Here is a 10,823-nt window from a genome sequence, read left to right on the forward strand (position 1 = left end):
CAGGGGTTGGTTGGAAGGAGAGAAGAACCAGCTTTTGGTGCTTGTGAGTGTTGGACTCGTGTCTGTCTGCTCCTGCACACACCTCTGCAGCAGCAGCAGGGCGCACAGGGGGGTTCTTTTTGCAGTGACCTGATTTTAAACTGCTTAATCTTCATCATTTTCCTGGGCCTCAAAACTGGCTGGGAAAGAGGATTTGAGGTCGAGATTATGGATTGGGTCGTTATTGTTATTGCTGGGTTTGCCCCCCATCTCAGCATGTGGCCTGAGGGAACCGTGTCGGGGCTTTGGCACGTTGGATTCCCTTTGTTTGGGTTCCAAGGAATGAATGAATTACAGTGAGGGCTGATGTATAACTGAGCTGTGTTGGGGGTCACCACGCTGTGCCCCCACATCCCTGGGCAGCTGTGGGTGCTCCTCCCGCACCGTTCCATCCCCCAGCCCTATGGTTTGTGCTTGGGGACACAGCAAGTCGTGTGACAGCAAAGGGAGCCCCCCATAAAGTCCCCATTGATTTCCATGGGATGCAGCTTCACATTGGTAGGTGCTTTTTAGGATTATATATGCAGTTGGAAGCAGTAATGGGGTGATGCCCCAGTAATGGGGTGATGCCCAAACAGACGCTTTGGGGCATTAACCCACTGGCCTGGAGGAGGATGCTATAATCCCTTAAAGCCCTCTGATCCCATCGCTGTTGCATTCAGCCCTCCTGCTGTTTGCATGCAGAGCGCAGCTGGGATGCGTTGCTGGGGCTCTGCTGCCATCAGCCGGTGTGAGCAGGGCGCGGTGCTGAGCTGCCACTGGGAAGCAATTTTGGGGCGTCATAAATGCATCGGTTATTTCCTGCTGTCAGCCCCGCTCGGCTCATCCATCAGCTGGAAGCAGCGTGTGTGGGTTGGAAGTGGAAGAAAGCTTTGCTTTGGGGTTTTATTGCTCCCGGAGCCGTTGTTTTGCTTTCTTTTCCCTGCTGGGCGCACATGGAGACAGCAGTGCTGTCACTGTTTGCTGCCACAAGGAGTCCCAGAGCTCTGACCGAGGCTGGGAGCGGCTGGGGAATGCCCTGCATTGTCCCCTCTGCCCTGTGCTGGGCCAGGTCTGTGCTGCTCATGCTGTGGGTTGGGTTTGTGGTTGGGGAAGGAGGCAGCAGTTCGCCCTCTTTGCACCTGCTTCCTCTTTGCTTGTTCTGGGCTTTATTTGGGGCGGTTTTACCTGGGTGTGAAGGACACACAGCTCTGTGGCTTTGGCTCCTGCAGGGATGGGAGCTGCAATGCTGCCATCTGCAGAGACACCCCTAGGAAGCACTGATCCTGCAGTCCCGGGGTGACCCATCTCCTCCAGAGGGCTGCAGGTTTCCCCAGCACAGCTCTGCAGCCTGCTGACATCTGCACATCCACGCTGAGGACACAAAGAGCAGCGGTGACTCCACCACACACAGCACTGCTCAAACCTCAGCCCTTCCCCCTTGGCTCCCTGCCCCGTGCAGCATTGCATGCTGGCCATGCCCAGCACCGTTTGCTCTTCCTGCACTGCTGTCCTGGCTGCTTGCAATCTGTTGCAACTCTGGGAATGGTTTTTTTCTCAAGCAGGAAGCTGAAGCATTTCCTCCTCCAGCCGCAGCCGATGCTTGCAGAGCGAGTTTTGCAATCCCGTGGGTTTCTGTTCTGCAGCGGGGAGGTGCTTTTCTCCACCTTGCAGCTCTCTCTGCTTGCACTTTGTTGCATCTGCCCGTGTTGCGCTGCCGGCCCCGACAGGTCCCAGCGAGCAGCGGGGTTTGGTGGAGCACAGAGCAGCCTCCCATGTGCAGGTAGGAGGGCAGCCGTGCTGTGCCTGCAGCCGTGCTGTGGCTTTGTGTGCATTGCTGGCAGCAGAGGGGTGAGCAGCGGTGACGGCGGTGCTCTCGCTGCAGGCAATGCAGAGCACCCCCAATTACCTCTGGAGCACAGATGACCTGCTGGGCCAGGGAGCCACGGCCTGTGTCTACAAAGCCCGCAGCAAGGTGAGGAGGTGGGGGTTTGGGGGGGGGACATGGCCATCCCAGGGCTGCCAAACCCCTGTGCTCTGCGTGGTTGCTTTGGCTTTGTTTCTGTTTTGGTCTCTGTGGGATACAAGCTTGTTTTGGGGTGAGCTGAGCTCTGTGCTGTGCTGCTCCCCCAGCATCGGGAAGGGGCCATTGATGTGCTTCATGCAAACACTGCCCAGCAGTGGGATAGAGACTCACAGCCCTGCTGTTCTCTGATCTTTGTTCAATCAGCGTGGGGCAGAGGTGAGTGGGGAGCAGCAGAGCGCAGCAGTCGGTGCCCCCACCCCACTGCAAACCTCTGACAGCGCTGCAGAGACGTGTGTGCCCGCTGAGCACGTGGGTGCAGCGACAGGAAGCAAACAGAGCAGAGCAGCAGTGTTTGCTTTTGCAGTGCAGGAAGCCAAGGCTGAGGCAGCCTGTCAGAAAGCAAGATGTGCTTAAGTATCGCTGGCACCCAGAGCAGCAGTGAGGCTAACAGCGCTGTTAGGGGTGGGTTGAGCCATCGTTCCCTTTTCCTCTTGTTCCTCCTTCCCCAGAAAACAGGAGAGCTGGTTGCTGTCAAGGTCTTCAACAAAGCCAGTTACCTGCGGCCGCAGGAGGTGCAGATGAGGGAGTTTGAGATGCTGAGGAAGCTGAACCATAAGAACATTGTCAAGCTGTTTGCAGTGGAGGAGATGGTAAGCAGGACCGGGGGCTCTCCCTCCTGCACTGCTGTGCCCAAGCAGAATCCCACAGCCCCATTGATGATGGGTGCCTGCAGGGCAGCAGCAAGCAGAAGGTGCTGGTGATGGAGTACTGCTCCAGTGGCAGCCTGCTGAGCGTCCTTGAGGACCCCGCCAATGCTTTTGGTTTAGCTGAGCCCGAGTTCCTCGTGGTGCTGCAGTGTGTGGGTGAGCAGCGTGTCTATCCCACAGCCATTGAGCATCGGGGCCAAACTGCATGCTTGGAAATGGCACCGCTGGGTGGTTGGGGAGGTGGGTTTGTCCCCACCTCTGTCCTCTCATGGATCCAAACACATTCCAGTGGCAGGGATGAACCACCTCCGTGAGAACGGCGTTGTGCACCGGGACATCAAACCAGGCAACATCATGCGCCTGGTGGGGGAGGACGGGCAGAGCATCTACAAACTGACTGACTTTGGTGCTGCTCGAGAGCTGGAGGACGATGAGAAGTTTGTGTCTGTCTATGGGACGGAGGAGTACCTGGTGAGCACAGCACAGGGGGACTGAATCCATCCCTCCATCCAGCGGTGATGCTCGGAGCCCCTTTCAGAGGGCTCTGTATTGTTGCAGTGAGCTCTCAGCTCTCAGGCCCTGTTTGGTGTCGAGGACGTGGCACTTAGAATCATTAAGGCTAGAAATACCACTAAGATCATCCAGCCCAACCATCGACCCACCTCCGCCATTAAGGGCCATTTTGAATGCCACCCTATGGGGCTCAGTGGGCGGTGATGCTCTGCTCCATCCCGCAGCACCCCGACATGTATGAGCGTGCTGTCCTACGTAAGCCACAGCAGAAGGCATTCAGTGTCACCGTCGACCTATGGAGCATTGGTGTCACCTTCTACCACGCTGCCACCGGCCGGTTGCCCTTCGTGCCCTTCGGGGGACCCCGCAGGAACAAGGAGACCATGTGGGTACCTGGTGCAGGACAGCACTGTGTCCCTTATAGCTGCATCCCTTACCCCTATTTACTAGGGGTGAATTAATGATCCCGTATAGCCTAGGGGTTAATAACCCCATATAACCCTGAAATTGGGTTAATAACCCCATATAGCCCTGAAATGGGGTAATAATCCCATCCAGTGCTGCCTGCCTGCAGTGCGAGGACCACACATACACACGACATTAAAGGATGTGTGATCATAGCCCTGAGGCGAAGCACCTCAAAGGGAAGGCAGCATTCAGTGGGGCATGGAGTTGTCTCACTCCATCTTGGACCATCCTCTCCCCCTGCTCTGTGCTCTTGCTGTAAGCTGTGCCTTTTCACATCCCTCCTTGCTGCACCTCAGGTACAAGATCACCACTGAGAAGCCCCCTGGGGCCATTGCAGGCGTGCAGCGGCAGGAGAACGGCAGCATCGAGTGGAGCTACGAGCTGCCCCTCACTTGCCAGCTGTCGGTGTGAGTGTCCCCATGGGGTGCCCTGCACATGGCTGCGGCAATACAGACGTTCATCTCACCTCCTCTTACTGCCGCAGGGGGCTGAAGGATCAGCTCGTCCCCATTCTGGCCAACATCCTGGAGGCCGACCAGGAGAAGTGCTGGGGCTTCGATCAGTTCTTTGCAGAAACCAATGACATTTTGCACAGGATCGTGGTCGACGTCTTCTCCCTGCAGCAGGCGTCCTCACACCGCATCTACATCCACTCCTACAACACGTGAGGGTGCACAGCGAGGCTGGGTGGGTTGGGGGGCTCAGCTGCTCCATGGCCTCGGTGCTGATTTGCTACAAGAGGACGTTTGCAACTCAAGCAGTGGAAATCAGCGCCGACCTCATGGCTCATTCCCCATCCTTCCTTTTTTATTGGTTCTCCATTTCAGTACCAGCAAGTTTTTAGATGCTGTCTTCAAACAAACAGACATCGTCCCTCACCACCAAGAATATTTCTTTGAAGGCCACCCGTACGAGTTGGACCCCAACCTCCAAGCCCACAACTTCTGCACAACAACCCGGCACAACCCTCTGACCCTGCTGAGCTGTGCTGAGCAGCCCGAGGACGTGGTGGGCGTGAGATACAGAGACCGTGAGTACCCTGTCTGCAGTGCTCCCCATCCAAGGTGTGGGGTGGGCACCAGGAGAGGTTTGCTTTGATGACCACCACCCTACTGGGCTGGGAGGCTGAAGGGTCATTTCCCCCCCAAAGACTGTAGCATGGGTGCAATGCTCTGCTGTGCTCTTGCACCTTCAGCCACCTCTCTAAAAAGATAGATGCATGGAACAGCTTGGGTTGGAAGGGACCTCGGAGGTCATCCCGTTCCAGCCTTGGAGAGCTGCCCTGAGCCTCGGGCACCGCAGTGCTCTGGTGCCTGGGCAGCTCTGGGCTTTGTTGGGATGTCCCTCCTGAAGCTCTCTGACCGCTCTCCACCTTTCCAGCTGCGCTCGACTTCCCCAAGTTCATCCCCAAGGTGGACGTGGTGGCCGACTGCAGCACTGCCAAGGTGGGCAAAGGAGGATGGGGGGGACGTGGGGAGCCCCAGCAGAGGAGACACAGCCGCCCTCCCCATCCCTTTGCTTTGCAGAGTGCAGTGGGTGCTGTGCACCAGGCGCTGCGGATCGCACAGGAGCTGCAACGGTGCCAGGAGCTGACAGTGCGGGGGCTGCACTGGGTGATGTGAGTGCCAGGCAACCCCCTGCTTCAGTGGGAGCCATCATCATCTTCCTCATTAGGATCATCACTGTGCATTTTCCCCATTGCATCCATTCCCTTTGGGCAGGAGCTCCTGGCGTTGCAACCTTGAGCCCTGCAGAGCAGCATCCTCACACCCAGCACTCCTCCATCCTTACTGCACCCAACCCTTTGCTTTTCCCTGAGCCCTATAGGGCACACGATGCACTAATTGCTTTTTCTCCTGGCAGTGGCAACCTGAGGTCTGAGTGCTCCAGGGTTTTGGAGCAGAGGAGAGGGGTGCACACGGTGCTCTCTGGGCTGCAGCTGATGGAGGTGAAGACCCACGGGCTGTAAGTACAAGAGGTTCCATGGGGCTCTTACAGCCCACGATCCCAGAGTGGAAGAGCAGCCCTGGGGTGCTCCCAGCCCTCTTGAACTGTCTGCAATGGGATTCCCTTTGTGTCCTTTATAATCTTATGTCTCTTATACCCTTGATATCATTTGGTGTCCTCGATACCTTTTGTGTCCTTTGTGCTCATCAGAGGGGCTCCAATAATGGAGCAGCATCTGAAGGAGCCCGGGGCAGTCCTTGCCCTGTTTGGGTGCACCCACCCCAGCATTCTGCCCCAGGCAAAACCAACCCCATAATGTCTAAAGTAACCCAGGCTTACTCTGCTTATTATCTTGTTGTTGCAGCGCAAAGTGCCTCGCTGCTGGCCTGCCTCCCTCTCCTCTTTTCAATTCAGCAAGCTTCTTAATTTCCATTTCATCTCAAAAGATGCAGACACATGGTTCCCATTGACTTCAGTCGAATTCATGTAGTTCCAAAGCGCTGAATGCTGCCTCTGGATGCCGGTGCTCGTCCATCCTTTCCAACAGGCTTTGGATCGGGCTCATTTCTGCTGGCTTCAGCAGCTCTCAGCCTGTGCCAGCTGCGGGAAGTGGCAGCATCTTGGACGGCACGGAGCCATCTCACAAGAGAACAATTTGGGAACAAATAGCACACAAGCAAATAGATTCATAGCGACCGATGCTTTGCATCGTGTGGCTCTGATTGGGTGCCATGAGCTTCGCCAGGGGACAGCTCTATGTTCTCCCTGCTCGGGTGATGGCTTGTTTTCACCCCCTGGATATTCAAGATGGCTGTTTTGGCTTCCTGCAGGTACGAGGCCATTCCTGGGGGCAGTGCACTGCCTGCCCTGAAGGACGTGGCCGCAGTGAAGATGCGGCTGCAGAGGGTGAGCAACCAGGAGAGAAGGAGGAGGGAGCACCCATGGGTGCCAGCAGCACTGGGAGGAGCCCCTCACCTCCCATTGACCCCCACCTCCCATTGATCTCTGCAGGTGGCAGAGGAGCTTTCCCAGTGCTCCCACAGCATCTTTGACTTCCAAGGGGTCCTGGATGGGATGGTGTCCGAACTGGTGCAGCATGGGCAACAAGCACACGAAGACAAAAGGTCCGTAGGTACAAAGACAAGGGGTTTTGTAGGTGCTTTACACAAACCCCTCACGGCTCTTTTCAGTTTGATTTTGGGTTGAGGTGCGTATGTCGGGGAGGGAACCCCAGTCTCACCCTCCCCTCTCCTTGGCCTCACACCTCCTTCCTGGGTGCACCTCACAGCATCCAGCAGATCGAGTGCTGTCTGGAGAAGATGCAGCTCATCTACAAGCAGTTTCGCAAGGCCAGGATGTGTCCGGGTGAGTTTGGGGCACTGATCTGCGAGAGAACAAACGATTTCCCTTTGCTGGTTTGTATTTCTATGCTGTGAGATTAACCCTGGGGACTGCTGCTCTGAAGAGCCCCTGTGCATTATAGGGTCACACACTGATTGGGTTGCAAACCCAAAGAGGTGCAGAGCTTGCTCTGATGGTGCCTTTCCTCCCACAGCACTGGGCTACAACGAGGAGCAGATACACAAACTGGACAAGTGAGTGGCATCATCCCACCCTTCCAGCCCCGCAGTGGCATTGCTATGGCATCCCAGTGGGATGCTGCACGTCTGTGGCTCATCCAGGCTGAGGAAGGACATGCACAGCATGTGGCTCCATGAGGAACCAACCAGTGTTCGTTTCCATGCCCATTTTCCTCTCCATCTTTTCTCTCCTGGTTTCAGGGTGAATTTGGGGCACTTGGCCAGGAAGGTGCTGCTTATCTTCCAGGAGGAGTGTGCACAGAGGTACCAGGACGCTCTGGCCCTGCATGGCAGCAGGATGAGGTACGGGTCCAGCTCATGATTTTGGGGCCATTGGTCTGATATTAGGAGGTGGATGGGGCCATTGACCTGGTGTTGGAATGGAGATGGGGCCATCGATCTGATATGGGGCTGTAGATGGGGCCATTGGCCTGGTATTGGGATGAGAATGAAGCCATTGATCTGGTATTGAGATATGGATGAAGCCATCAGTCTGGTGTTGGGATGGGGCATTGATTTGACACTGGGATGTGAATTGGGACCATTGACCTGGTGTTGGGCTGGAGACATTGGTTTGACATTGGTATGTAGATGGAGCCATTGATCTGATACTGGGCTGTGGATGGGGCCACTGACCTGGTGTTGGAATGGGGATGGGGCCACTGATCTGACACTGGGATGTGAGTGGATGGAGCCCATAGAACTGCTGCTGAGGGACTCATAAAGTAGCAATGAGACCTTAGAGCAGCAGCTCGTTGTTACCATGAGCAAACCTTCCATGTCTGCTCTCACCCTGTGCCCCATTCCATGCAAACATGCAGCTTCCTCCTTGCAGCAGGGAATGCTTATTCCATCAGGGAAATATTGCTATTGAGACTAAGAGATCCACTGATTAGCAGTGCCTTCATGTTAAGTGGTGTTTGGGGACTGAAACACAGAGCAGGCCGCCCTGCATTGCTCGAGCACAGCTTGCTGCCCATCATAGCAGCAGGGAGCAGGGGAGGGGGAGCAGCTGTTGTTTCCTGGGGTATTTTTGCATGTTTTTTCCATCCTTGGGCACAATGCACCGTGAGTCACCATTGGTTCTTTAAAATTAGTTTCACTCCAGCAGTAATTGCCTTGTTTGGAGTCTATCCCTGAGCGTTTTGTGGTGATGTGGGTGTTTTGCTGGGGAGCCGGAGGTGGATCATTTCACCTGAAATAGTCTTCCCTTTTTATTTTAAGGCCAAACCCAAAGGGGTTTTGTTTATACAACGTTCCCGGTGCATCTCACCCCAAGGCCCCAGGGGCAGCACTGCACTATGGGCAGCAGCAACGCTCCTGATCCCAATCCCACTTAAAGCAGCGCTTTCCCTAATTAATTGCTTTGCTATTAGTGCTGTTTGGATAGCAGAGCTGCAGCCCTAATTGCAACCCCATGGTGACTCGTTTGCTTTCCCTTGGGATTTTAACTCAGATCCGGCACGGACTGCAGAAAGCAGAATTAAAACCACAGGAATATCAAGCCTTGCGACCAACATTGACTGCAACATTTGCTCTTCTTGCCCTTCATAGGAAAGTCTGTGAGATAAAGAAGCACCTGAAGAGGCTCAGCAACCGCATCAGCACCTGCAGCGTGGAAGCCAGCGAGTGCCAGGACTGCCTGCAGCTGGTGGGTGCTGCAGGGGCTGTGCTGGGTGTTGGTGTCATACTTGGACTTTCTGGCTTTGTGAGCAGAGCTTTGGGGGTTTGCTTTCCCCTCCAAGCAAAGCAATGGTTGGGTGAACCCCTGGCAGTGCCACTCTTGCTCCAAAACTGGAACTGTGGGGATGGGTTTGTGCTTCAATAAACTGAAGCATCACCTTTGGTTGTGGCGATGGATGACCTGACATGCTGCAGCAGGGATGGTGGGTAGATGGGTTGGGTTGTCCTGTTTACCTTAAGGAGTGGGTGGGCTGGGTGTGAGCCTGCCTGCATCATTTCCTTGAGTGTTTTGTCACCCTGGGCTAAGCATGGAGGCCACGCACAATGAGCAGCTCGTGGGGTGTTTGAGCTTTACCCTCTGCATCTCTGCAGGCTTTGGACAAGTTCCTGCAGGTGGTTATGCCAGAGAAACACAGCCTGGCCCTGATCCCTGCAGCGCCTTCGCCCGTTCCACTGAGCCAAACACGCCAGGAGATGGCTTTGCAGTGAGTGTTGGGGACAGTTTGTCCATGGGGCAGCTGGTGTGGAGGTGGGAAGCTGTGTGCAGCCCTATGCAGTGACCTCGTGCTGCCAGGTTCCCTCCCCAGTTCAGGGAGTGGGGATGGAGGCATCTCTTCTGGGGGATGGAGGCAGCTGAGCTGCCCCTGCTGAGAGCTGGGCTGTGTCTGTGCAGGATGCAGGAGCTGCTGGAGCAGATGAAGTCAATATCGTGCGACCTCCAGTTCAACAACGGCATCATCGAGCGGTGAGTGGAGCACTGCAGTGCTGCAGCTCATCCACAAGGGAAGAAACTCCAGAAGCAGCCATAGGACCAAGGCCAGGGTCAGCACTGCCCCTCTAACCCCAAACTTTGCTCTGTTCCCACAGGCTCAGCAGGGCTGCTCCTGCTCCTGGGCTCTGAGCGTGGTGTGTTTGCAGCTGCAAAAGAGAACAGGGGATCAGTGCCAGCACCACAGCACCGTGCACCGCTCCGACACTGCAATGGTGCTAAAGCAGCCCTCTGGATCCTACCTCTGTGCTCCAGCACTTTTGCACAGTTCTTCCTCATTGGGTGGCTGCGAGCCTTGAATATTTGATGGGAAACTGATGCGACACCAGGTTTTTCCCCTTTAAAAAGTGCTTGAAGGACTCGATGGCTTTTCTGGCTTCTCTGTATCCCAGTGCCGGATGATGGAGAGTGTAGACAGAGAAATTTTCTTGTGCTTTTTTGCCTATTTGGGGATTCCTAACCCTGCTCACTGAGCCCAGGGCAGGAGGGGCTGCATCCAAAGGAGGAGATGGCAAAACCAGCCCCAGTGCTGTTGCTGCCCCTTTTTGCCCTCCTGCTACCCTCAGCCCCATCCCAGCACTGCTGATGGCTGCGTGGGCACAGGAAGCTGGGGGAGGTTTCTCTGTGTTGGTGTATTTTTGTAAGTATAACTGAGAATTCCTTAACATCCGCCTCCTGCCTTTAATTTGTGGGGTGAAATAGTGGAGATGGCAAAGCTGGGCTGCAGCAGGGATGGGGATGGGGAGAACAGGATCCAGTAAAGCCCTGGGATGGCTCCTGCAGCCCTGGCTCAGGGTTCAGAGGTGCCTTTGCAAGGAGAGGCCAGGCCATGGTCTGGGCAAGCCTGTCTGACTCAGTGCTGGGAGGCTCAGCCTACCTGCCTGAACCCATCCCTTGGCACCAAGCACAGCACCTGGCTCTGCCCTTCGTCCTACCTCCAGTCCCCTTCCCAATATGTTCTCTGGAGGCGACGTGTGCCAGCTCAGCCCAAAGCCTTCAGCTGAGGCTCACGGGAGCGTCAGGAGCTGCCCCTGTACAGGAAACCACTTCTCAGTGGTATTTGGCACCAAATCTGTACGTTCCCATTCATTTCAATTGTAAAAACCAACATC

At 55.5% G+C, this 10,823-nt stretch overlaps 1 protein-coding gene across 1 annotated transcript; it reads left to right on the forward strand.

The window, feature by feature from the left end:
* Positions 1–1,707: 1,707 nt before the first annotated feature.
* On the forward strand, positions 1,708–10,299 carry IKBKE (inhibitor of nuclear factor kappa B kinase subunit epsilon). The gene is made up of 21 exons (XM_072356036.1): positions 1,708–1,801; positions 1,904–1,993; positions 2,554–2,694; positions 2,778–2,907; positions 3,041–3,222; positions 3,489–3,649; positions 4,029–4,139; positions 4,217–4,396; positions 4,560–4,762; positions 5,113–5,177; positions 5,259–5,350; positions 5,596–5,697; positions 6,510–6,585; positions 6,691–6,803; positions 6,968–7,044; positions 7,235–7,274; positions 7,461–7,562; positions 8,814–8,910; positions 9,315–9,427; positions 9,616–9,687; positions 9,810–10,299. Exons 2-21 carry the CDS (start codon positions 1,907–1,909, stop codon positions 9,841–9,843), a joined length of 2,178 nt encoding a protein of 725 aa, XP_072212137.1. The 5' UTR covers positions 1,708–1,801; positions 1,904–1,906; the 3' UTR covers positions 9,844–10,299.
* Positions 10,300–10,823: the final 524 nt, after the last annotated feature.

This window comes from Excalfactoria chinensis, chromosome 23, assembly GCF_039878825.1.
Source record: "Excalfactoria chinensis isolate bCotChi1 chromosome 23, bCotChi1.hap2, whole genome shotgun sequence".
NCBI lineage: Eukaryota > Metazoa > Chordata > Aves > Galliformes > Phasianidae > Excalfactoria > Excalfactoria chinensis.

Bases quoted from the DNA above. Each gene is read 5' to 3' on its own strand.
- IKBKE (XM_072356036.1), top strand. From the start codon at position 1,907: ATGCAGAGCACCCCCAATTACCTCTGGAGCACAGATGACCTGCTGGGC. The intron at 7,563-8,813 runs GTACGGGTCCAG...TGCCCTTCATAG, and splicing joins CTGCATGGCAGCAGGATGAG to GAAAGTCTGTGAGATAAAGA. The intron at 9,688-9,809 runs GTGAGTGGAGCA...CTGTTCCCACAG, and splicing joins AACAACGGCATCATCGAGCG to GCTCAGCAGGGCTGCTCCTG.